Source organism: Platalea leucorodia (assembly GCF_965183815.1).
Source record: "Platalea leucorodia genome assembly, chromosome: Z".
NCBI classification, from domain to species: Eukaryota; Metazoa; Chordata; class Aves; order Pelecaniformes; family Threskiornithidae; genus Platalea; species Platalea leucorodia.
The window spans coordinates 4,574,436-4,602,217 of record NC_138858.1 but is presented as its reverse complement, the minus strand read 5'-3'; the positions used below and the strand labels follow the sequence as shown (position 1 = coordinate 4,602,217).

At 43.4% G+C, this 27,782-nt stretch overlaps 1 protein-coding gene across 3 annotated transcripts in view; it reads right to left on the bottom strand.

Annotated features, from left to right (window-relative positions):
- Nucleotides 1-12,313: 12,313 nt before the first annotated feature.
- ST8SIA5 (ST8 alpha-N-acetyl-neuraminide alpha-2,8-sialyltransferase 5) overlaps nt 12,314-27,782 on the bottom strand; it is a gene marked incomplete at both ends in the record, with an annotated part of 43,958 nt that continues 28,489 nt past the window's right edge. For all 3 annotated transcript variants that reach the window (XM_082336044.1, XM_082336045.1, XM_082336046.1), the window contains 5 exons: nt 12,314-12,782; nt 13,782-13,874; nt 20,679-20,791; nt 23,067-23,211; nt 26,219-26,305. In XM_082336044.1, coding sequence (XP_082192170.1) covers nt 12,314-12,782; nt 13,782-13,874; nt 20,679-20,791; nt 23,067-23,211; nt 26,219-26,305 — 907 coding nt within the window. The remainder of the gene's footprint in view (nt 12,783-13,781; nt 13,875-20,678; nt 20,792-23,066; nt 23,212-26,218; nt 26,306-27,782) is intronic.

Here is a 27,782-nt window from a genome sequence, read left to right as displayed (position 1 = left end):
GTTTGTGGAACATTTTAGGGAAATAAAGAGCTATTGTGGATAGTGCATGTATACTGGTGCTTTCATTATACTGGAGAACTTGCAAAGGGGAGAAGTCCCAACCAAGGAGGGGGGTCTCCGGTGCCTAATATGGCAGGAAACCATCAGAAAATGGTTCAATCTCTTCTGTTCATGTAAGCATTGGTAACATCTCTCTGCTGGGTCAGTCCTACAAGGTCTAATATGGGATAAACCCACTGTTATTTAAAAAGAATAATGTGCCCACCATGATCCATAAATCCGTAAAAAGATAATTTTCCTCAGTTCCACTGCTCACAAAAGCTGTTCTGGATGTGTTTTAGATGTTTTCAGCTTGTGGACATGCATGGTTCCTCCTGTGGTGATGTGTCAACACGTAATTCTGCTAGCAGGCTAAATAAAGTGATGCCAGAGGGATTTTTTTATAGAATAAGAGGCCTGTGCAGACACAGAGTCAAGATCTGCTCTCTGTAGAATATTGTATACATTGATTTTTACTAATTATTATTTATTCAGATGAGTGAGGTAGCACACCAATCAGATATAATCATTTAAACAGAACCAGGTAGTCTGTCTGTGACAGTGGATAAAGAAATACTGAAAGGCAAAAGGTGTTTTTCTGCCAGTCTTAACAGGTCTGCGATTTGAGATGAAAAAACTCCAAACCTCCAATTAAAGAAGCTACTAGACACGAGGTAGTCATTATGGTTGCCCTTCTTTATCCCTAAGAGTTTATAATAAATAAGAATGACAAATTAGCATATAGATCTAGGTGAAGTGAGTGGTTTGGGTAAATAAAGAGTGTTTGTTCCTGGGTGAGCTGGTGAGGCAGCTGGAGGGTGGATTGTACCCCTGCAGCCCATGTGTCCTCAGCATGCAAGGGGACGACTCTCAACCCTTATATTCACCAACAAATATGGACCTGGCTTATGTACTGCTGCTGCAGCTGATCCTGAAGCGACAGGAGCACAGCAGGGCTTCTCTGCTCCCATGAGCATAGAAAATCCAGGGAAATCCATCTAATCCTAACATCTGCATTGCTACATAAAAGTCATTGTATATGGTTGCAAGGCAAGAGAGACTAAAGAGCCATAAAACTGTGAGTGTTAAGGAGAAGAAGAAATGCATTAGGAAAATACATCTTCATTAGAAAAGAAGGTGGCTTGAGCAAGACCAGGAACCTCCTGGGGCAGGTTGCAAAGGTGCCAGGTGAGACCGGCTTTTAAGTTTTCTCAGTGGCAGGCAGTAAGGCAGAAGGTCACACCAGGTCTGGTTCTGGGGCTGGTCTGAGGCTGGCACAGAGTGATGTGCAGAGGCTCTGCAGCATCCTCCTGCCTCCCTTTGGCTGCTGGGAAAAAAGAAGTAGAGAGATCACCCAGGCCATAAACAGCAGCCTGAAGATTGCTGTGGACCAAAGTTTTTCTAGAATTATGTGGTCTGGCAGAACAAGGAGGGACCCCTCGCCACTTCCATATGACCTTGTAGAGAAAGCAAACAAGATTCCCAGAAACAGGCAGGAGGAACAGTGAGACTCATCCCGCTTCAGGAAGGGAAGGGAGGTGGTGGACAAAGCAGCTTGCAGCACACTATAATATTGTCTTTGAGGGGCTGTGGCTGCACAAGTCACCCACCCTAAACCTCAGCAGGAGAGAGGGCATGCATGTGTCGAACCACCTGGTTACGGGGGGCTCCACACCCATGGGGTGGGCAGGGAGACAAGGCCACCATCACCCCCAGGGATCTCCTCCTGCAGGTGGCAAATCTGTGTCCCACCACTCATGGGACCTTCAGTGGAGGAGAGCTGGTCATAAAATGGGCATGTCAGGTAAACAGAGAAGGATATTCAGCCAAATTCCCTCACTGTGCTCCAGAGACATGGCTATCCTTTCTCCAAAATACATTGACTTTAACCAGTTTTATCTATGGGATACTTGGACCATCGCAATCGGAGGGGAAAAGGAGACCATCTCCTCTCGTTCCAAGGATAGCATCAGTTCTGCATAAGTAACTGATACTCCATAAAAGAGAAAGAGAAATATCTGATGGTGGCTAATTTTCATTCTCACCATCATTCAAAGAGCCTACTCAATCAGTTTTCCATGTACTGTGATGCTGAAATCCATCACTATTGCATAACCTTTCCCAAACGTTGCCATGTGAAGCAAAGTTTCTGAGAGATTTGTTAAAGATGTGATCGAGGAGAGACCTCTGAACCAAAAAAACCACATTTTCAGTACACAGTACTTCATGAAACACCTTTACAGGAAGTAAAAAATGGCATTAATCTTTTCAAGTGAGGGGGGCACATATTCCGTATTTATCATCCTGCACCACATACTCATGGAAACATCCTAAGAGTGCAGCATTCGGGACTCAAGTATTTTATTTTATCGCCTGATGGCATTTGCATTGAGCAGCAAAGATGGCAAATTATTTGCAAAATTATCAGACTCCCTCAGTGCCTCAGCATTTCTCAAGGGAAATAACGTGCTTAGAAACACGGATGTTGCCAAGATTAACTTCCACTGCCTGAAAGGTTTTTGCCTGCCTGACCTGACTGCAGCCCACAGTTTTATCAAGTGCCGCTAAGCAAACAAGCAGTGAGATGATAACGCTCCCGTGAAGCTCCAGGCATCAGCTCAGATGCCTCTACGGTATTTCATTCACCTTGTCTGGGGAAAGGACGAATATCATTTTCCAAAAACTGACACGAAGTCCAGCAAGGCAGAAAGACTGCTAAAACTGATGGTGTGACAGTCCTGGCTGTTAGTACATCTGACAAGATCTATTCTTTGCAAAAATAAACAAAAGATGCCCTGTGAAAGGGAAACAGTGGATTTGAGTCCTTTTTTCTTTCCAAAGATGCAAAGAAGGCCAGAGAAAGCTTATTATTTGTTGATTAATTTTATCACACAAGTTAAACCTGGCCTGGCAGCGAACCTTGCATCTGGGAGACCCTTCATATATCAGCATGTCTGGAGGTCTCAAAAGGCAGCACCGAATCACAGGAATTAGGATGGGCAGGGGTCCAAGAGCCCCTTGTCCTTGTCGCAAGACCAGCTATCCCAACAGCAAGGACCTCCATGCAACCTGATTTCTCACCCACTGGTGACAGAGAATTCTGTGTCTACCCAGGAAACCTTTTCCAGCACCAAGCCCTCGTTATCTTTCTGATAAGTCCCTGCCAGGTGCTGCCAGAGAAAGAGGAGTTACAGGCAAGGGATGGAGCGAGCAAAGATGTCCCCATCGGCCCCAACGTACTGGAGGATGCAGGCAGAGAAGGGTGAGCACCTGGAGGGATGCTGTCAGCAAGAGGGAGGACATTAGTGACACGGTGTTTTTCTACAGCTTTGGGCAGGCAAGGTGTTCTGGACCTCCGATTTCACCTCCACGGGTTGTAATGACATGCAAAACAAAGCTGGTGATGATGAGCTGAAATAACTGCCCGTTGATTTGGTAGGTTTGTGAAATTATATCCGACACATCCAAGGCAGAAAAAGACAGTGCCAGTATACTGGGTAAAACTGTGGGCTTAGGTGATAAGAATGATCTGAGAGTGTTGGGGGATGTGTACATCACTCATTCAAAAGCAGAGCAAGAAAAGGATTATTTTGTTAAATATTTCAGAGTTCTGTTTTGCATCTCTGCCTTTTTACCTACAGAGGCCTACTCAGGGCTATCACAGTTGCTATCAAACACCTCGTGAGACACCCTCCTGTAGCGTTTCTGTTGATTCAGTGGTAGGATTTGAGGCCTACATAGCCATCTATTTTCTACATCCCACCTCCAACAAAATACTTATGCTCCCAACTCTTGGTTAAGACCTGAACTTGCTAACTCAATAGTTTTGAAGTGTAGAAAAGAATTAGTGGGGTCTGAGTTTCTACAAGTAAGCAGCTTTGGCATTGACATCTTGTAACCAAGGTGTCTTCTCCATCTGAAAAGGTGCCCATGGCAGCAGTTATACACACTTAATGGAATATTTTCCCTCTCTGCGATGGACAATAGCTCCTTTATGGATTTAAATGGTTTATTCCTCTAGCCAGACCCACTGGGAGGGCTTAGAGATGACTGAAGCCTTAGAGCAAGAAAACAACTAAATGATAAAAATTAACTGCTAGCACTTCCACTGCCCAGGAGTAGATTCTGCTTAGCAGTGCTTATCACAGCTTTAGAGCTGGTTGGGGAAAAAAAGGGAAAAAAAAAAAAAAAGATAAATAGAGATGCATAAGGGTTTTATTCCAAGAGGTGATGCCTGTGATGCCTGTGGTGGAAGAAGGGAGGTCTGTATCTGCCCTGGCTCCGCCAAGCAGGTCCCACAACCCAAAGACATCTTGCTAGGTGCCCTTGGAAGAACGGAGCAGCTCACAAAAGCAAAAGGAATCACTTCATCACACGAGTGCAGAGCTAAAATCTGACACTTGGTACCACATAGCGTTGCTGAGGCCAAAAATACAACCTGGCAATACCAGTTTCAGGGAATACCAGCAGAAGGGCCATTTATTATGTTCCCTGTTTGTTCTGCTCTTTCCCTAAGTATCCACTCCTGGGCACTGTCAGAGACAGACTGTGGTGAAATATCTCTGCAATTCACTACGGCTTTTTATTGAGACTTCCTCAGAGGAACGGCTGCAAACGCCACAAAGGAAAATGACGGATGCTGCAGTCTTTAGGAAATGAACCATTCTTTGATTGCTTGCTTAGCTGAGCAATTTGCAACGTGATAGACAGCAATTATATCATCCAGTGTCAATTTGTCTATTCATTTTTCCCTCTCCACATGTTTCCTCTTCTTGATTGAATAATCACTAACAATAATCACAAGCAGCTGGGGGAAGGAAGTACATCCATCAGTTTTAATGTCAGCAAGAATGAGAACTGAATCCTCCAGCATTCACCACAGCTCTGCATCTTCAAAGTCATTGACATTTTCCTTATGCCACTGCTAATATCAAGATCGTATTATTTCTATTACCTACTCCTATTTCTGTTTATAATCTAGGAAAAATAGAATGCCACAGGAAAACACCCAATTTTAAAAAATATATGGTTGTTTCATCTGCTATTCCGTATTCCCACAAATATTTTTACATTTGTGTTTTAATTGTCCTGATGCTGAGAATATTGAGAGAAGTGTAAGCTTGTAAGACAGACCACACCCAAGGAAGATGAGTTTACAACAGTAAGAGACAGAACTGTTAGGAAGGTGTAAGTAGGTAAAACCCATGGATTGCAGAGGCTTTTCAAAGCTTGTCTGCATGCGGATTGCTTCTTCCAGTAATAAACTGCCTTACTGTGCCCATATATATTGTAGGCTACAACCCAGAATGTAACATTGAACATCCAGTGATAAATTCTCAATTTATATCATCATATAGCCCTATATATACCTTTACATGTCTGTATACATAGATAATATTATATCATCATATAATTCTACATTGGTATTCTCTAGGTATTGCACCAATTTCTATCAGCTGAGCTTCCAGCTCTCTCTGTTCAGAGACACAGAACAGCAGGAAATATGAAACGAGTTTGAAGGCACAAAAAGTGGCCCAAAGACTGCCTTTCCCATAAAACGGTTTAAAGTGGTTTATTCAATAGAATTAAATCGTCTTTCAGACACAGTGACACAGACCAAAAAAATACCCTGATTACTGTTTTAGTTATGGCTTACATCAATTGATAGGCTTTCTATTACAAACATAATACCGCTACAGAAACAATAAGCAAAAATTACAGGGTGGAAGGTTGAAAAAAGAAAGGTGAGTCAATGGACACAAGGGATTAACATCAGCCTGAAACTACCATGACTCCACTTGGATTTCTCCACCCCCACCGTCACCGCCTTACAGAAATAACAAACATGAAACAAGCTTTATCTTTGCAATAGCCCAAGCTCCCCTAGCATGAAGACACACAGTTCTACTCCAGTATTTCCAAACTAAGCATTTGTTTTCCACCAAGTGAGAATGGGGGACATATTCAACAGGCAGCAGCTGTTCAGTACAATTTAGATGGGCTGAACGCAGAGGTTTGATCAGGGACCTCATGGTTGACAATAAGGAGGACCCAGAAATGAAGCAAAAATCACCATGTCCTGTCCCAGATGGAGCAGGTACAGGCTGTTTTCCTTGTCTCTAAGGGGACAGGCTCTAGTGTCACACGTAAGTGTGTCTCACTTGGCCAACACAAGGTTAACAAACAGGGATTAATTAAATTAAGCTTGCTGCCCACTGCCAAAACGGGTAATAACCAGAGTCTTCATAAGCCGTATGGAGCATTGGAGATAGATACTTCAGTGTCTTGGTCCAACAGACAGTTTCAGGTAGAACAGACATTTCGAGAACTAGCCAACACACTATCTGATTTTGCTGGCTTAATTTGTCACCATTTTACATGCTAACAGATTTTACAGTGATTAGTACAATTAAAAACGTACATCAACTTACCCAAAGATCAAACACCGAGAACATTTATGGCTTCTAAAGGGAAAGTCAGACATGTCGGTAACATATTTACATCTTTCAATCCTTGAAGCGCTGAGGCAGATTTTACTTAATTAAGTTTCCCACTATGGCCCAGTCCCACATTTCTGATGTTTCTCAGCTGCTCGGGGCTTTGGGGAGCGTTGGAGGTGGTGACAGCCTGGGACTCAAGCTCTCTAATGCCTAGCATACATTTGGATTTCCCTTAAGTTTATTTAAAAAAGCACTTAAGTACAATTGCTTGTTGATTTTGAATACCATGCAGACAACACAGGGATGCCCAGCAGCCTCACCCACATTAGACAGGATGATAATAAGACATAAAATGGTAATAGTCTGGGAGGGTTTCTTGGGAGATGCAGGTTATTGGCTTGACTTACAAGCATTGGACCAGATGTTTGTTTTTTTTTTTCTGTTGAAGCCAAATGTGAACGTTGTGCTGGCTTCAAAGGGAATGGGCTGAACCCTGTCTTGAACACATTCGTACCACTGATGATTTCCACGATGGTATTTTAAAGCAAGCAGAAAAACACCTCTTTTCTCGAGGCATGTGATTCGCATACATACAATTAGATACAGAGGGTTCATTGGTGAGTTGATACAGCGATTTATACTACCACAATGAAATGCTTTGCATAGGTGAGTTTGAAAAGATGAAAAGTGCCAAAATCTGGAAGGGAAAGCAACAGTCACAATATTTCTGCTTCCAGATAATTTTGTTCTTTATGCACACCATTAAAAACACAGTGTTGCTACTGCACCGTATCTACAATATTTTTAAAAATGTATCTGAAATCAAGTGAGTAAGAAACAAGAGGCTGCTCTTCCTGCCCATGATCAGAGCCCATTTCTGGAGGTTTGCTCTGAAGTACACCGAACTTTCCACAGACTTCACCAGATTTTGGAAAAGGACCTAAGTGTAAATACTGACTCCTTTATTCCTAAAACCTCAGCTTGCTCCAGAATTTCCCAGGGAACCTGGCCCTTAGGAACTGCTGAATTTTGCTGTTTCCTTCTTCATATACACGTAAAAGCTCCAAAGTTCTCTGCACGCTCGGATGCGAGTGAGATGGGGGAAAGGACCATTTCAGAGCTCTCCATTTTCACTACCCAAGCTTTTGCTCTCTACAATCAGAGCTTTGCTGACAAGCCACCAGGCCTCAGCAGATTAAAAAGGACAGATTCCCTCTCGCTCCACGTCTCGGTGTTTTATCCTCACGTGCAAACCAGAGATTGCTCCTTCCTGCCATGTAAAGCCGAGCACGGGCTGTCCGCCCACGTAGCTGTGTCACCACCACTGTTTTTGCCTTCAAGGTCTGAGCAACATTTCTACTGATTCACCAAACCCCCACGGAGTGGACTATTCTTAGAGTTGATTTCCTTCCATCTACTACATCTAACCATCCCAAGTGAACATCACCTCTAATTTATTGTCAGTCGAGGCTGCATGGGGGCAGCTTTTGTCAGGGTCTAGGGGAGCTACTCCTGGCCATTGCACGCTGTGAAGCTTCATCTATCATCACCATCATGTTAGTCCACAGTGTTAAAGGCTCTGGACCAGAGTGGTGGTTGCAATCTCTCATATTCCCTTTACATCACTTTTCCAGGCGATCATGGACCTACTCGCCATGGTACCTCTCCTCCCTGAGATCGCAGCAGGAGGAGCAACCACAGCATGGCTCTCCCTTTGCAATTCATGAGCTGGCTTTGACAACTCTGTTGCAATCACAGAAAATATGCTAAAATATTATAATGGCCTTATCACCATTTAATCCATTCTGTCCAAGAGCAAAGTTGGATTTCATAAATCAAAAGCAAGCAGCTAAACTATTTCAACTAAATACTTCCTTCCCTTTGACGAAAGCACTGGCAGATTCATAACCTCCTCTGTTGACCTGACAATGAAGGAGAAGCAGTCCTAGCTATGTTTTTCCGACTGAATTTGCATTGGCAGTGTATGCAGATCTCAGGAACTTCTTAAGAGATTGTCCTAAATAATATGGGGACTTGGTGATTAAACCATAATATTATAATTTTATCTCTCCCTGTCTCAGATTTCATATCCTCAGCAACAGAGCCGGGATTACAGCCTGAGCTCAGGATGTGGTACCAGACAGCTGACAGCATTTCTTCTCGGACAGATCAGATTTTTGTATTGAGGGATTTCTCTGGGGCCTGCAGCCTTTTCTGTGGGAAAGCACGACATGCCATGCATGCCCTTTACTAGCCATAACTGTGTGCAGCAAACGCAGCCGGCTTCCTGACAGTCACGTCTTATCACTCAGGTATCGTATTGTTCAAAGAAGGTTAATATTGGACATTTGGAGCTTTGACCGCATGGGAGAAGGGAAAACAAAATAGCCTCAAACTCAGAGAAATTCTTGATGTTAAAAGAGTATTTTCTTATGCTCGGTACACAAAAGAATGATGGCAGAAAACAAGGAGGGTCCTTCTTCCTGCAACAGCCCTTCTTTTTGTCCATTTAAGCAGGACGGGCAGAAGCTCAGGCTGGTCAATGCTGGCTCACCCACCCCACAGTGACATTGCACAGGTGGTGACCCCCGCGTAGCTAAAATCTCCTGGGCAGTATTTATTTGCTGCCTACAGAGAACAGAGCAGCAGGTAGGATCCATCATCCGACCCTGCTCCTGCCACCACGCCATTTCCACTCGGCCCCACAGACGCTGCGCTACGGCAGCAGGAATCTGATTTTCCAGCGCCCAGTGCAAGGTAAGGAGGCAAAAAAATATCTGAAAGCTTCTGCATATGGCATTTCTGACAAATGCCATAGTTTTTCAATCATTTTTTGAGCAACACCTGAAAAATGAGTCAGAAAGTAAACATGTTGCAACATGCATTTCATCTCAAGGACTATTTTATATATATTTAAGTATCTTTCTGGCTTGCAAGTCACTCCTTATATCTAACTATACACCTATGTACACCTTCACAGACATATCTGGGCCTGTTTTTGCAGTCCCTACACAAATAAAATACCCATCCACTTGAACGGGAGCTCTTTTCAGATAAATGTGGCAAGATTGGGCCTTTGGTGCATCCGTGCGAGTATCCTGCACACACATTTTAAAATCATTAAAAAAATATAGTAGCTATAGATTTATAAGCAATCAAAATCTAAACACAGTAAAACTGCACTTATTACAGTACAGCCTAGGTGAATTTACATTGCTCATTTATATGAAGCAAACAAAGGAAAGGAAATGTCTGTGACCCTGTAAGTACAGGTTAACTGTAATTACAGTTTTGCTTACCCTTTTGTCTGTCCAAAAAGTCCAAAAGGATTTTTGCAACTAAAAAGAGGGATTTGCACCATTTGTTTCCGATATATGGATGCTTCTCAAGTGTTTTCCCATCTTTTTTGAAGTATCTTTCGCAACATATCAGACTCCTTTCCGTTGCTTTTGTTCACTTCAATCACCATACTAAAGAAAAATCCCTTACTAAAGAAGGTAACCTTAGCAAAGCAGCAGCAGCAAAGCAATACTGAAGTCACTACTAGTCCCATACTCAGGCAGAATAAGGAGTAAGGGCCCTAGGTACCAGCTTCAGCGTCATTACTGTTATCATAAAGCTTAATGCACAGCAAGATGGCCAACCCACAGGGTCACATTGCTCTCTAAATAGCACTTTCATTACAGCACTTCATTATCAAAGCCCTTTGCACATAAATTTACAAAACACAGCAAAGACAAAGATCTCTTTTGCATATTAAATCAAGGAAATCATTTCATCTACACGTTCATTCTTAGTGTGCTGCATATTTCACAGCTAGCTGATACAAGGTGGTGCTCACTAACACACTGTGTAACTCTAAGAGCAAAAGCACAACAACACAAATATGTAAAGCTTAAGCACAGGTCCTTTACCTACCCCTGGCTGGTATTTCCCAAGTGAGCTCTGACACCTTTATCAAGGATATGGGTTGCTTTTAAACTAATCAGATCTCTGGAGTCTAGTGTAAAGTTAAGGAAATACGCTCTTACAGACCATCCTGGTCACTGCTGGTCAGCAGGAACTTTTGAAATGGTGACCATCGTGCTTCGCTTCCTTTTTGAACATTTTATCCGTAGCGTGAGCAACTTTCACAGCTCTCAGCGTAGCATAGAGGCTTTTAAAAGAAGCTTTGTGCATTCATGCATTAAAAAAATCAAAATCCAAGTCCAGATTTGGATTTAAACCCTCTCCCCCCAAAATAAAAAAGTATCCCTCACATAGAACTAGCACTTCAAACTCCAAATCCTTGATCAAAGATCCTGTAATCTAAGTAAGACAAGACAAGGCACTGGACAACAGCCCAAGTGCTTCGGACCAAGAACTCACACAAGGAAACTCTGTTCGCTAAACTATGCCAGCACAGCTGAAACAGCAAACCTCACCCTCCTGTGTATGCAGTCATCCCAGTATGAAAGGGCATGTACCAGCAGCCTACTACACCACGGTTCGGCAGCCAAAATAAACTCCAGCAAGATGTGGCATCTTTTCTGCACCAGGATTTTGCCAATTTAACTGTATCAGGTGAAAAATTAAGCTTGGCATAACTGACAGAGCTGCTACATCAGTAACTTTTTAAAGAATACACCAGCCCTTTTACTATCCTAATAACATTCTCAATATACAAAAATGCCACGTTAAGACATCGGACATCTTGAGATGCATAATTCTAAAATAAGCATCGTAATCCAAGCCACAAAGTATCTTCACTGTATTTTAACTTAATTTCCTGCCAGGGCTTATCACAGATACCTGACAGTATTTAACCCGACCTGCACAACAGTGAATCAACATTCAGATACTCTTACAAAGTCTTTAATAAAAACCAAAGAGGAAATGCTCTTTTCTATCTTATGCTGTGATATTTGAAGCAAAAAAATCAACTCAGAAAATATTAACTACGTAATCCCCTTGCTATTCAGCCCAAGAAGAGCTTGCAGAAGTGTGAAGGAGCATGTTTCTTCAATAAGGACTCCAATCTGGAGCTGAGATGGTCACTGTAGGAGGAAGTACACACATTGCTCATGTGCTAGCTAGAAGGAAAGCATTACAGACAATGAGAAGGAAAACATGATCAGAAGAGGAGACCAGAAATATAAGACGGAAGAAGGAAGAAGAAAGAAGCTCTAAAACAATTGCACACCATGATCAACAGTTACCTGTTGCTGTGAATGGGAGTTTAACATTCTCTTCTATCCTGGCTGAAAAATTTCATAAAGTGATCTTGTTTATTCCTATTACATATATCTGCTATTTTTCACCAATACTTTGTGACATTATGGAAAGAGGACCTCAAGTTATATACTTCCCCTTAAAACTATAACGCTAAAGAGTATTTTCACAAGCTCAAATGCCAGAGAAGAGCGCTTTCAATAAAATCTGGCAATGTTCCAAGGTACTCGATTCAGAAACCTATGTAAAATCATACAGTCTATGCTAAAATTCTCCACCACTGATTCTCCTCAAAAGTTTGCTCCTTTTCTTCATAGTGAAATAACTATATTAATGTGCTCTGTTTATCCCTAAACTTATTGGAAATTTGCTTCTTATCTGACTTGCTTTCCAGGGCAGTGTATGCCTTGGGACAGAGGAGTTTTGCTTCTCCCACACTGTTATGGACCCAGCTCTGCTAGCAGGAAAGATGCTGGTATCCTAGATCTTATGGGATGCAATGCCTTGAGGAAATTTATATCAAACAATTATTGCATAATCTCAGGGTGTAATAAAACCTCCTACACCACACACAGGCATTGAGTGCCTGTTACACTTTTGCATCAGAAGAAGAAGCGTCCCTGTCAACAGCAGCTACAGGTCCCCGTATGAACCCGCAGGATCCCCTTGCTGTGCATGTGGAGGAAGTTGAAGATTTCTGAGGGCATAGCATGAAAACCAGGGCGAGGTTTCACATTGTCATAGTAGTGGTGAGTTATAAAAATCCCTGAGGGGTTCATGGGGAAGGCCCAAAAGCCAAAAAGGTGGACCTCTTCGCAGAGCTCCAGGGCAGCAGTCACCAGGATCAGTCCAGTGCTAATCCTCTTGGCCCGCACCCCTTGGCCAAGCCAGTAGCGTGAGACGTTGATGAGATACTGGGGATGAAAGTAATAAACAGCTTGCTGAGATTCAAAATCATCCAGCACATATTTGACCCGGATTGAGACGTCCGTGTTGCGAGTGTTGTAGAAAGCTGGCAGCAGCACGGAAGCGTTCTCGTAGACCTGGAGCACGTCGTAGAAGGGCTTCCTCCATTTTTCCAGCTTATGAAATCTAAAGGGAAAAGGATGCGAGTGATGGTCAGACCAGCGCGGACTCAGTCTGGGCCCAGCAGACAAAAAACCTCCAAAGGGCTTTTACTGATACAGAAATAATTGAAAGGGGAATATACTTAGATTTGTAGCTAAAGTGTCAGTATGAAATGTAGGGCAAAAATGCAGGGGATAAAAAAATACATTTTCTCTCCTGTTTTGGCAATACATTCATTAAACAGTGGGCACACTTTGTAGACATTTCTGATCACATCTCACTTCTCATTTTATTATGAGGAGTATGTAATTTTTCCAAGGTTTCGCTAGCTATATAGTGCACTATGCAGTGCACTATATTATATTACGTTTTTATACTAACCATATAAAAAAGTGGCAAATACCAAAGCAGAGCAAATGTCTAAAAGGTCTAACTGTAACGTTTAAAAGAAATCCACAATGCAAGCAAATTATTTTATGTTGCTTGAGAAAAGAAACACATTTCCCCAGCAAGAAAGGAAAGCAGGAATTAGCCCCATGGTCCCAAACCTGTCAGCAAGGTGGCATTAAGGTATTAACAAATTTAAAATTAAAATCACTCAGTCAATACTGGCTACAAAGTTTAAGTGGCATTTTTAAAAAAACATATGACAATGTGTGCTACTTTATTTAAGCATTTAGGGTGGGAAACAATTGCTTCCACCCTAATGTGTCCAATACATTTGCCTGGGGCTTGCCAGCACGGTACAGGATTTCCAGGGGAAGGATGGCTCTGCTGTTACGATTTTAGCTCATCAGCACCCCACTTTCTGTTATCAGTGTGCAGCTCTAAGTGTTTAACACATTTTTATAAGTTGTTACAGATTCCATATACTGAATAACTTCAATTCAGAATTAAATGTATGATTCATAATGTCAGTTTAAAGTAATACTGGGGAAATAAATTCTTAGTAACAGTTAGAATTTAGTGCAAAGTAGATTTGGAAAAGCAATAGGAGATGAAAATACAAAAATCAGAAATGACCTCTCAGTAATTATACTGGGATTGACAGTCACGACATCCGTCTTTACCCCAACGTCCATAAAGTATTTCTCAGATATAGGAGGCAAATTGCATCTATAAAGGAAAGAAATTAGTAAGAAAGTTAAAAAATTCCTTGCACCTTTTCAGGACTAGAAAGTAGAATTGATTTAAGCATTTCTTCCACGCAACAAATCTAGAAACAGATTGAGAATTTAATATTGTATCGAAACATGTTGATGCCCAAACTACGCATTAAGGTAACGAGTTCTTAGGGGCTGTATAAAGACCTCTCTTCTTCCCAGAGTCTGTGAGGGATGACCCCTTTTTGCAGATGTAGCCAATGCTCACTCATTTTACTTCCTTAATAGCAGTTCAGCTATTTACTTTGGCCATTTAGGATGAGAAATAGGATGACGCCCCAAGGACAATCAGCCTATAAAATCAAAGATTTCCTCAGCAACAGCTGAGCTGTATTCAGTAATTAATAGATAAACTATACCTATAATATTGCCTTTAACACGCTTTGTTTTATACCCAAAAGAATCCAGGGGAAATGTTCCACAAGAGACAAATCAGCCCAGTCCTAATTAATCCACAACTATCTGCTTCCCTTCCTTTTCCCTTTATAAGTATCTCCCAGCACAGTGTAAGAGCAGCAATTCTGACTCTACAGAGTCACCAGAGGATGTCAAAGCTATTAGGAGAAAACTGGTGAAGATTTGCAAATCTTGACTTTGCCTGGCCTTCACTCACCTTGGCCTTGACCTAGATTCATCATCTCACAAAATTTAGAGCATCCCTCAAGAGGTGCTGAGGTTATTGAAACACACACACATACACACAAGCTATCACACAAGCTTCACTTCCATAGGAAACCCAGCTGAAAAAAAAAGCCTCAGCATCTGTTATCAGAGGCAACATAAGTGGCCCTGCAACTAGTTTTACGCTCAGTTTAAGCTAGCGTTAGATACTTGCTGACACTCTGAAAGCTTTTTGAAGTGATCTACAAGCCACAATAAAAGCCATCACTGTTAAGATCCCTACATCTCTAAAATACTGCTGTGCCTAATTCCCAAACATCTCCATATTTTTTGACATCAGGGCCGAATAGGAGAAAACCGTGAAGGTATTTAGGGTAAGTGATGCTCAGTGTTTTCACAATACTACCATCAGCTGCCATCGTAATTTCTCGGTCACAGGGAGAGGGCAAGTGGGGGAGCAGAGGAACACACAAAAACCCTTCAAAGTCCTTCTCAGACTCAGGAGGCTCACATCTATCTCCCAGAGAGTCCCTCTTTATCAGGTCAGAGAATTTTTTTTAGCCACCTCGTCCTTCTCATAGGCAATGTTATTTCCAGCTCTTTTCTCTACTAGGTCATGCAACACCCTTGTAAAGTCCTCTAGCATCCTCAGTTCCACCTCGCACTGGGCACTGTGCTCATTAGATTATATTTGAAAAAGGTTTTCAAATATTCAGCCTCAATATTTTCAAACGGTAAACTCCCACCAGGATTAACAACGAATGAATTTGCCGAAAGTGATAATTCCTTATAAAAACAATACAATCTGTATAAACTGTAGTTTTGTCATAGCACTCCAAAACTTCATCCCTGCAAGGAGAGTACTTCCATGTATAAATGCACCCGATGTTTCACCACAGGTCTCCACTCTGGCCAGTAGATGGAGATAGACAGTAACAACTAGTACATGCAATTCATATGTGTGTATTTTATATATTCTATTGTACTAAAATTAATTGCTATCAGAATTTATTTCATAGAAAAATCTGGGTTGCATCCTGCTGGCCACAAGCTTCCTGACAATAAAAGATTTTCCCAGGTTGTCCTGAAGGTATTGCTGAATGTTAGCAGTGCTCCATAGGCAGTTTTTAAAGTATTTTAAAGAATTGTTTTGTTGGCGACCAAGGTGGTGATTCCTGACAGTTTGGTGAACTGGTGTCAGACTGGAAAGTGGGTGTGTTCAGACCTGACCTTAAACACAAGCTTTACTTTAAAATTGATGTCAGCAGACCTTAAGCTCTTAAACACTAGCATGTCTTTGTGCATAATGCTGCTGCCACATGTTTTGGAGGTGGTGCACCAGGGGTTTTTTTGCACAAGTACTAATGTACTTATTCATATTTCAGTTCTACTTAAGCCTCTATTTAAATAATTACTGGTACCAAAAGCAATTTCTAAGTTCTGTACTGATCTGATCTGCTCTTTTAATGCAGTTGCGGTACAGTTCGAGAAAGAGCAACAGTGGTAAAGAGGGACCTCCACTGAAAGTTCTTATACATAAATTATGACATTTCCTGCCCATATTTCCACTTCCACTCAACAGTTTGCCACCTCCATGTGTAACACGTACCATACTCAACAATTCAACCATACTGACAGCTGTGATCCAGCACAATACAAGGGAATCTACAATAACTATTTAATGTATATAGGGTACACTAGGCTTTTAAGAAACAAACTATGTGAAGCCTGGGCTGTTTCACAGATTCAAATAAGGCAATAGTTTTTTATAAAATGGGCACAAGAGCCAAACACAAGGGGTCTGAAAATAATGAATAGTGAAGGTAGGACCAGTAACATTTTATTTCTCATTTGACGCCAAATTAAATTAAGAATGCAATGAGCCAAAATCTGACCTCATTTTTGCTGGTATGCAATCAGAGAAATTCATTGATTTATGCACAGTTATTCTAAACTGACAGGAACGTACCTAAGATCAGAAAATAGGCCAACAGAACTAAAAAGATTTTTCTTTTCTAGAGAACAGGTCATGAATCTCTGAGCTAGCTGTCATATGCCATGGCCTCAGAAAAGAGTTTAACAGGATTTAGAGAGGGATTAGTCATGCATATGAATAATTGTGGTGGGTTGACCCTGGCTGGATGCCAGGTGCCCACCAAAGCCGCTCTGTCACTCCTTCTCCTAAGCTGGACAGGGGAGAGAAAATATAATGAAAGGCTCATGGGTTGAGATAAGGGCAGGGAGGTCACTCAGAAATGGGAAAAACAGACTCGACTTGGGGAAAATTAATTCAATTTATTACCAATCAAATCAGAGTAGAATAATGAGAAATAAAAACTAAATCCACCCCACCCCTCCCTTCTTTCTGGGCTCAACTTCACTCCCAGTTCTCTCCCTTCTCCTCCCCAGTGGTGCAGGGGGACAGGGAATGGGGGTTGCGGTCAGTTCATCACACGTTGTCTCTGCCGCTCCTTCCTCCGCAGGGGGAGGACTCCTCACCCTCTTCCCCTGCTCCAGCATGGGGTCCCTCTCATGGCAGACAGCCCTCCATGAACTTCTCCAACGTGAGTCCTTCTCATGGCCTGCAGTTCTTCACAAACTTCTCCAATGTGAGTCCTTCCCACAGGGTGCAGTCCTTCGGGAACAGACTACTCCAGCGTGGGTCCCCCATGGGGTGACAAGTCCTTCCAGCAAACTTGCTCCCACCTGGGCTCCTCTCTCCACAGGTCCACAGGTCCTGCCAGGAGCCTGCTCCAGCACAGGCTTCCCACAGGGTCACAGACTCCTTTGGGCATCCCCCTGCTCTGGTGTGGAGTCCTCCAAAGGCTGCAGGTGGATATCTGCTCCACCGTGGACCTCCATGGGCTGCAGGGGCACAGCCTGCCTCACCATGGGCTTCCTCATGGGCTGCAGAAGAATCTCTGCTCCTGCGCCTGGAGCACCTCCTGCCCCTCCTTCTGCACTGACCTGGGTGTCTGCAGGGTTGCGCCTCTCACGTATTCTCAGTCCTCTCCCTGGCTGCAGTTGCTGTTGCGCAGCAACTTTTTCCTCTTCTTAAATATGTTATTCCACAGGTGCTACCACTGTCTCTGAAGGGCTCAGCCTTGGCCAGCGACAGGTCCATCTTGGAGCCAGCTGGCATTGGCTCTATCAGACACAGGGGAAGCTTCTAGCAGCTCCTCACAGAAGCCATCCCTGTAGCCTCCCCCCACTACCACAACCTTGCCATGAAACCCCAATACAATAATAAAAAAAAACTTTCCCATATATATTAATGATGATAAAAGTGCTGCTGAACTCCGTTATCGAGGGATGCAAGTCATGGGACATCCCAGTCTATGCAAAACCTGGATAACTCCACATATGGTGGGGAGCACAATATGGAGACTCTCCACCTTCAAAGTCATTCAGGTGTCTCTGCACACCCTGGAGTCTACAGTACTGACTACTGTAACTCGTATTATCCAGCACATGAGCTCTGCACCACTTCAGAAACACACCTCCGAGGCACGTGAGCTACACAGCATGGAGCTATTAACATCTGGCCAAGCTGCTTGTCACACAATAGAGGTTGTACCTCTGGTTCAGAACCGCTCCAGAAAATTATGGCTACATTCATAGAATCATAGAATCATTAAGGTTGGAAAAGACCCTTAAGATCATTGAGTCCAACCATTAACCCAGCACCGCCAAGCCCACCACTAAACCATGTCCTTGAGCACCACATCTACCCGCCTTTTAAATACCTCCAGGGATGGGGACTTAACCCCTGCCCTGGGCAGCCTGGGCCAGGGCCTGACAGCCCTTTCGGGGAAGAAGTTTTTCCCAATACCCAACCCAAACCTGCCCTGGCGCAGCTTGAGGCCGTTCCCTCTCGTCCCATCGCTTGTTCCTGGGGAGCAGAGACCGACCCCCCCGGCTCCAGCCTCCTTTCAGGCCGTTGCAGAGAGCGATGAGGGCTCCCCTCAGCCTCCTCTTCTCCAGGCTGAGCCCCCCCAGCTCCCCCAGCCGCTCCTCCCCAGCCTTGTGCTCCAGCCCCTGCCCCAGCCTCGCTGCCCTGCTCTGGCCACGCTCCAGCCCCTCCATGGCCGCCTTGGGGTGCGGGGCCCAGCGCTGAGCACAGCACTCGAGGGGCGGCCTCACCAGTGCCCAGCGCAGGGGCACCATCACCTCCCTGCTCCTGCTGGCCACACCGTTCCTGATACAAGCCAGGATGCCACTGGCCCCCTTGGCCACCTGGGCACCCTGCTGGCTCATGTCCAGCGGCTGTCGACCAGCACCCCCAGGCCCTTTCCCGCCGGGCAGCTCCCAGCCGCTCCTCCCCACGCCTGCAGCGGTGCCTGGGGTTGCTGTGCCCCCAGGGCAGGACCCGGCCCTGAGCCTTGCTGACCCTCACCCCGTGGCCTGGGCCCATCGACCCGGCCTGGCCAGGGCCCTCTGCAGGGCCTCCTGCCCTCCAGCAGATCGACACTTCCACCCAGCTTGGTGTCCTCTGCAAACTGACTGAGGGTGCCCTCCATCCCCTCATCCAGATCATCGATGAAGATGTTGAACAGGACCGGCCCCAGCACTGAGCCCTGGGGAACACCACCGGTGACCGGCCGCCAACTGGATTTGACCCCATTCACCACCACTCTCTGGGCCCCGCCATCCAGCCAGTTTTTAACCCAGCGCAGAGTGCACTTATCCAAGCAGTGAGCAGCCAGCTTCTCCAGGAGAATGCTGTGGGAAACAGTGTCAAAGGCCTTACTAAAGCCCAGGTAGACAACATCCACAGCCTTCCCCTCATCCACCAAGCAGGTCACCTTGTCACAGAAGGAGACCAGGTTAGTGAAGCAGGACCTCCCTTTCATAAACCCGTGCTGGCTGAGCCTGATCCCCTGGTTGTCCTGCCCGTGCCGGGTAATGGCACTCAGGATGACCTGCTCCATGACCTTCCCCGGCACCGAGGTCAGGCTGACAGGCCTGTAGTTCCACGGATCCTCCTTCCGACCCTTCTTGTAGAGGGGCGTCACATTTGCTAACTTCCAGTCACCTGGGACCTCCCCGGTTGACCAGGACTGCTGATAAATGATGGAGAGTGGCTTGGCCAGCTCCTCTGCCAGCTCCCTCAGTATCCTCGGGTGGATCCCGTCCGGCCCCATGGACTTGTGACCATCCAGGTGGAGGAGCAGGTCGGTGACTGCCACCTCTTTGACAACTGGGGCTTCATCCTGCGTCCTATCTCCATCTCCCAGCTCAGGGGCCTGAAAACCCCGAGGATGGCCAGTCTGACTATTAAAGACTGAGGCAAAGGAGGCATTAAGTACCTCAGCCTTCTCCTCGTCCTTCGTGGCAATGTTTCCCTTCGCATCCAACAAAGGAGGGAGATTCTCCTTGGCCCTTCTTTTGTTTCTGATATATTTGTAGAAACATTTTTTGTTAGCTTTAATGGCGGTGGCCAGTTTAAGTTCTAGCTGGGCCTTCACCTTTCTAATCTTCTCCCTGCGTAACCTCACAACATCCTTGTAGTCCCCCTGAGTCACCTGCCCCTTCTTCCAAAGGCGGTAGGCTCTCCTTTTTTTCCTGAGTCCCAGCCAAAGCTCCCTGTTCAGCCAGGCTGATCTTCTCCCCCGCCTGCTCGACTTATGGCACAAGGGGACGGCCTGCTCCTGCGCCTTTGGGACTTCCTTCTTGAATAACATCCAGCCTTCCTGGACTCCTTTGCCCTTCAGGACTGCCTCCCGAGGGACTCTGTTCACCAGACTCCTAAACAATCCAAAGTCTGCCTTTCTAAAGTTCAGGGTAGCGGTTTTGCTGGACACATTCACAGGACACTGCTCCTGTGCTAATGTCCATGGAAGGATAAATCCACAACCTGAGTAACAGGGGATGCCCTGAATGAGGATATCAAACTTTTTCAATAACTCAATGATTAACCACATGGAGTTAGGGAGAAATAATTCCTCAAAGCATAATTTTTAAATAAATATTATACAGTGAGGTGTTTTTTTTGAAACATCGCTTTTTGTGCAACAAGAAGGCTTGATATGGCCAGTTTGGCAAATCCCATGTTTCCATGTGAGAGAGAATAGCTTTGCAATCCTTTATTTGTCATTAAAACAGGCAAAAAGAAAAATGGTGCTGTGATGATTACCGAAACACGAAGTCTGCACTGTCAATCTCCCGGCCACATCTGCTGTTCTTCAGAATTCCTCCGTTCCCAACCACCGCACATTTCTTAAACTGGGAGCGGTGGTACGGCATATCCTGCAATATCACAGCAAGGAAACAGTTAAATATCCCAAAACATGGAGGCAACAAGTCTCTTTTTTACTTTTTCCTTTTTTTTTTTTTTGTGCAGCTGCATCTTGCTGCAGATGCACTAATCATAGGAAGCTGACGCTGGTTCTGGCCCGCAATATTCTCATCATGTACATAAATGGATGGGATTGTTTTCTGTGCAATTAGAGACAGTATGGGCAACTAATTCAGAAGGAAAAAAAAGTCTGGCTTTGTCCAGACTTAATAATGGAAGAAGTAATTCTAGAAACTTGCTTTCCCTTCTGATTTCCACGTGATGGCATGAACCATAACATTAGCGTACCCCAGGCACTGCCTTCTGAGCTGCCTGCAAACTGCTCGTTCCTCAGGCTCTGATGCCCTGCTTTTGAGAAGTCTGCACACACCACTCCAGCGCAGCTAGTAAAGCCCAGGAAGCCTCTCTAAGTCAGACAGCACATTACAGCTATTTATCAGAACCTAGCCCAAGTTTTAGTGCTTGCTGCCACTAACTCTACTAATAGTATTAATGATTATTAATTAGCATTTGTACTACCAGCAGGGCCTAGAGCCTTTGGTCGGGCACCTTTTTGGATGTGTGTAGGATGCATCTTTCTGTAATCTTCGGGCAAAATTCTGTCTTCATACGCAGACATGGAGCTGCTGCTGAAGCCAGAGAGAGTGAAAATCACATCTCCAGAACAGAACTGGCCGTTAGGGCGAGAGGGTTGTGACGCAGAACTGAGCCGCGCTACACCTTATGAATATGTAGAGACGTGCTTATATAAGCATGAGAGTGCTCATTTTGATACATACATATTTTATTAATAATTTCATACTGCAAACTACAGAGAGATGTGATAGTGGCATGACATTTCTAGGTGATTATTCCCAGGATCTCTCCATAGTATTCATAAGCCATGAGGCAAAAGGGCATGCAATTACACCTGTCTGAGAAAAGCAGCAGCTGTCTAACAGAGAGGCAATATAGAGTTGTCTGTGCTTCATCCAGAGATTTCTTAACACAAAATGCCTCGGCAGTCCTGAAAGGGAGATCAGAAGCCAGGTCTCCGCACTCAGCACAAGGCTCTTGCCCTTACAGTCTTGCTTCTTTGCTTTCAGCCCTTCATCTCCTACATTTGCCATGCTGCGGCCCTGCTCCTAGGCAGAGGGCAGCTTTGGCCACATAGGTGCTGCCCAGTGAATCCCAAAGGCACTTTGGCATGGGATAGAGCCTGCAAAGCATCCTCAAGACATACCTGGATAAATACAATAGCAGCTATAGGACACTCTTAGCAAAAGTGTAGGCACCTAGTCTTTCATGCATTCATCTGCACAATCAGGCAGGGTTTTGAGGATAATACTTCTGGACTTAGATGTATCCACTCTTTGCACATCTCCAGATGCCAAAGTGCTTTCCTGGATCTAAGCCTTTCCCCTGCCCTGCCCCAGTTTCCCATGTGCACATTTAGATAACAGCACTACCCTACCTCTTAGTAGTGCTCCAAAAGCAAATGGATTAAAAGTGGCTAGACCCTGAAGGACAAAGTTAATGACACAAACCTAAGTACTTAACTTGAATATTTTTCTGACTTTCTGAAAGGATAAATGTCAGTTATCCCCTCCAAATATGCCATTTTAAATTCATGAGGTGCGCCCCATGATAAATCAGTAGTCACACAAGCCCATTTTGTACACATCAGTCACTATGTGCAATGGGAATTGCCTACTGGTTATAACTTTGAACGACCCCCAGGTCAAGGATTATTTGCTGAAAAGGTTTTGAATAGTCATTACGATGAATATATTTAAAAGTTGTGCAGTCTGTTCACAGATAAGCTGCAAACAGACATAAGTATGAAATAGTCATTGTGAATATGAATTATAAAATAATCATGCCCCTAAAGAAGCAGCCCTACCCCAAATGCTGGATTTATTGCATTTGAGTATTGTACTTTTTAAAAGTTCTGATGAGTAGGCGCCTCTTTTATTCAGCTTTATTAAGTTATTTCGTTAGCCACTTTGCTGCTAGGTCAGTAATATTCTGCAGGAAAAATATATATATATTGCATAGTAGACGACCACTAGAAAAATAGGATAATCAGCTAAAATATCATATCAAAAATAAACATTTTCAAAGTATAAGCAATGAAGTTTGTAGAAATGTCAAACAGCCAACTGCTAAATGCTTGGCTATAGGATAGCATCTAATGCAGCAAGTAGAGTGAAGTCAATTCTGCAAAGACACAGAGGCATGAGGCACCTTTGGAAACATTTTGAAGATTTCTTGGTTGATATGGAAGATTCCACTAGTATCCACTTCATATTTCAGTTTAGTTCCCAGGGGAGTATTTTTCTGGGTGGTAAACAGAAAGGCAGGGGCATTGCAACACCTTGACAAAGTAGACCTGTAAAATGAAAAAGAGAGAAATAAGATCAAGAAGCAGGTAGCATGGATTAGGATTTGCAATTACTATCACTCCTAACAAGGCATTTTTTAGCAAAAAGAAACTTTTCAGCTGTAGGAGGGGTAAAATGGTGGTTTGCTGGATTTTCCTTTAGAAAATTTCAGATTCAGTGAAATTTTCTTGATTAAGGAACTTACGGTAAAGAAAAATCAGAAGACATGAAATCCCTGTACCTGTCTCTTCTAGGCTGCAGGAAAGACGTGCAAATTCTGCCCTGCTCCAGACCTCAAAGCTGAGCTTCTGCCCCTAATATCCTGGGGAAACCATCCTAATGAATTAGTCCCTCCCTGCTTTAGAGGTCTTCCACTTTTTGTAAATTATTTACTCATCACTGGGCAGGAAACGAAGGGGTTAAAGTATTCATGTGGGGATGTGGAAGCTTGGCAGGGCAGGGACTTAAACACAGCAATACCTAAAGACAGTGCCCCACTTACCAGGCTACTGTGGAGCATGACACGCTTTGATTATAAAAAAACTTCTAAAGGTCTCAGTTTTGCCTTTGGCCTTGCATATGTGCATCAGGGAGATGACGTGGCCCCAACAGATGGCTGCCAGGCAGACTGGTCATGGCTACAACTCCAAAATCTCAGACAAATGGCCAAAATTTTCTTTGTCACTGGGACAAAATGGCAGGTATTCCAATGTAAACCAGAACTGCTTTGCAATCTCAAAAATGGGATTCTTGGCATGAGAGAAGACACATTCAGCACTGATATGAAATTTAAATAGGAAAAAAGGGGTCTGTTTCTTAGCTCCATCTTTCCTTGAATGCTTTTATCCTTTTACTGGTGGAACTGAAAGCCCTGACTTCAGCTTACTCTTACTCCAGAGCCGGTTTGTTTCTCAGTCAATGCCTCATACCTTTAATGAAAAATATTTGTCATGGCAAATGCACAAGCATGAAGACAAAGCCAAATGGCTCTCAAATAACCAAGATTAAATACTTTGCCTCTCGGGTATGTGGCCTCATTACGAGTTGGAAGAATAAGCCAGTCATCTTTACAGGCTTTATTACAAGCACCAGAAAGCAAATACAGAATTATGCAAACATTTCAGTGATGTCCAATTACTATTATATACTTGACTCATTCAGAATGACACAATATGATGATCAGATCAAGGTCACAATTGAGACTGAATAAGTCAATGAATAATTTCTAATAACAAAATCATTAAATAATTACAAGCAGGTAGTGGGATTGAATTGTGATATTTGAGATATGGAAAAGACTCTTCATTAGTTCTGCGTTAAGGAACTGAAAGAGTTGTTCTTTAATCTAATGTCCAACTGGTTTTCCAGAGGCACGTTCCTTAATGTAAATGTCTGATATCTGATGGAGGAAGACTGTCAAGGAGATTGTTTTCCTTAGTCTCTAGATGCAAAACTTAGTGTGATTTTTGTGCTTCCTCCTTCCTTGCTGCTTAAGCAGCTGCCATTTAACTTTTGCTGGATTCTCCCCATCTCACGTTGATGATCCAGAACTGGCAAATGTTGAAAGCCCACAACTCAGGGTTGTTAGACCACCACCTTTTAGCCTCCTAATAGTCTGCCTCCAAACTCAGAGACTTTGGTCTGCTTTTAAGGGACTACATTTTCCCCACACATTCACACACTGAAGTCTCTGTCCCATAAGACAAAAATGAAACAGACTCAACTTCTTTTTTTTTCATGACTAGCATGATTGCTGTTCCTGGAACCAGCTAACAAAGGTTAGGTTACATCTGGGTGCCAGTGGGAGTTTCTTAAGCAGTGATACATCGGTCAGGCAGGAATAGCCAGCAACATGAGTCTTTCATGCCTTCTTTCTCTCAATGCACTGTCTAGGATGGAGAGGCGTTCTTTCTTTGCTTAATGTGCTGGTGTTGGTGCCCTGAGAGAGAGTGATGGTCCTCCTGATGGTCTTTAGATAGACCTTTCTCATTGCTCCCACCTCTGGGCTGGCCTCCATACTTCAATGTGCTCCTTGCACTCTGGGCACAATCATGAGTTCTCTTACTCCAAGCAATCTTTAAGACAGTAGGCTCTAATCCTGAATGGCTCTTGTCTTCAAAATGGGCTCTGATAATTGGCATCAAGTAACTTCCAGAAAAAAATACACTAAAAAAACCCTAAAAAGACTTGTGTGTGGAGCTCATGTTGGAAAAACTGCTATGAGCCTGGGACTAACAATTAGTTATTTTTAAAGATGTTAATGACTAACTCAGCACATGCATTCTCACATTCTCTCATTAACTCGTGACAGCTATTTCCTGCAATCATGCAAGAGAATTTGGGAGAACGTTGCGGGGCCTTATTCTAAGAAACAGCTCTGAATCATGCCAGTGACTTACAGACTTAACCAGTCTACATTCCACTTACTCTGAAATAATGTGGTTTTTCTAGACCTACTCAAATATGGCCCTTGAATATACCAATATACAACACTCAAATATTGTTTTGGCTTCATTCTACTATTGCCTTCACAAGACTGATTTCAAAAGTTGTTTCTTGAAAGGACCATGGAGAACCTTCAGCAAAGAGGAAGTCACATGAAGAAAGACAGAGTACTGCAGAAACAAACTGCAGAGGTCTCCGAAGACCAGAAGAAATATCTAGGTAGTCAGGGAATAATAGCTGAGAAGCCATTAAAACAAAAGTGATAAACAAGGTCTGACTACTTAATACACCACAGAAATAATCCAGTTTGAGTATTTTGTAGGCCAAATTTGTACCAGAGAGTTAGGCTGATGTATTAGGTGCAGCCATTAAGTCTTGGCTCCATCTTCATGTCTGCCTGAATCACACCTGGAAAAGTCTTTCCAAATTTATTCAAAAGGATGGTAGACCAACAGTAACAGTGTTATAACGCTTACTCTTGGTATCCATATGAAGGTTTGATCTCTACAGGAAGCTAAACTCAAATTAAAGTAAATCTTGCTGAGTCTCATTAATGTGGACCATTCTTACTTGAATAAATTAGCTTCTGTGACATTCATCTCCCATTTGCACATCTGTAGGCTCTTCCATCTGTCAAACAATTCAGTTTGTTTCACCCTAAAAGATAAAAGGAAAGAAAGTAAAAATTCACTTTATTACAAGGGCTTTGTTTCCTAAAACAGCTGCAGCCAGGGTACAACGCAGTAGGCTTTACATAGGACAAAGTAGTCAGTCTATCCAGTGCAAAATTTATCATTTTTATTTCTTTTTCTGCTCAGATATAGCATCTCTAAGCCATGTATACACAGGTACTGACGGGGCTATTCAGACTGATTTCTATTCCCTGATAGGCATTCTCCATTTCTTCAGGATAAAAAATGCAATATCAAGCAAGAAGCATCTACTGTATCAAAGTCTGTTCACAGTCTGCTGGGAAGCTAATGAGTGTCTGGCAACTACAGCAGCTTGGGGGGGAAAAAGTTGCACTTAGCAGAAGGGCCCAGAAGAGGGGGTATTGGAAAAGAAGATACTTCAGATAATTTGGCCAACTACCATTATATTTGGGTGAGGTTACCTCAATCCATGAGATCCTACAGAACAGTACTGTTGGTAAATCCATTTAATAAACTGCAATAGCACATGTGTAGGGATAAGCACCTGTGACGGTAAGAGGACATGAAAAGCTCTTTACGTAAAGATCTCTCCCTCCCCCTCTGTTAATAAATATACTTTTAGTTATATGAAAAAAATGACACCCCTACTTCCACTAGGCTGATACAGGATGAAACATTTTTGGAGATATCATTCCAACCACTTCCACCTTAGATTTCATACATAGTCTTCTGCATTTGGACAACAGAGACAATAAAGGCCTTGCAAATATCTAGGGAGCAATGCCATAATCTAGCTGGGAAATTCTTAAGTCTGAAATTTCTTCAAGACTGATAGGTCTTAATGAGTTCCTTCAGGCTTGAGGGCTTTGAATGTGTGAATAAACCAAAGACTTTTAAGATCTTTATATATTTAAAGTGAGTAGAACTGAGGATTTCCCAGGCTGTGGAAGTTACAGGAAGAAATCAGGTCATATTGTACTTTCTGTAGCCCACCAGAGCACATTAACTTGGAAATCTTCCATTACCATAAAGGCTGACTTAGGAAATGTAGCACGTTAGAAGCAAGCACATCAGAAGAACCCAGCATAGTAAAAAAGCTTAATGTCAAATGGCATCTATCATAAAAGTACGGCTAACTCTACTCAGCTGAGCAGGAGTCCACTACCTTCTATGTGCCACTGGATAAGATGAAGAGAAATCAGTAATTCTCTCTACCATCTGATAACTATGCAGAAAAGCAATTCAAAACTCCCCGTCTTTGGCAGAACATTGTCAAAAGTGTCACATTCTCACCCCTTCTTTTTATTTTTAAGCACTGCAAGTCAGCAAGCAGTGCAAAGTTGCTACTCGTGTATCCTTCATCCAGTACCAAATACAGAAGACAAGGACATAACCTACATTCTTCTGAGCACAAAGTCAGCAAGGGACACATGCTCGAAATTCATGCAGACCTGGAGCAACAAATTGTATTTGCTGTAGCC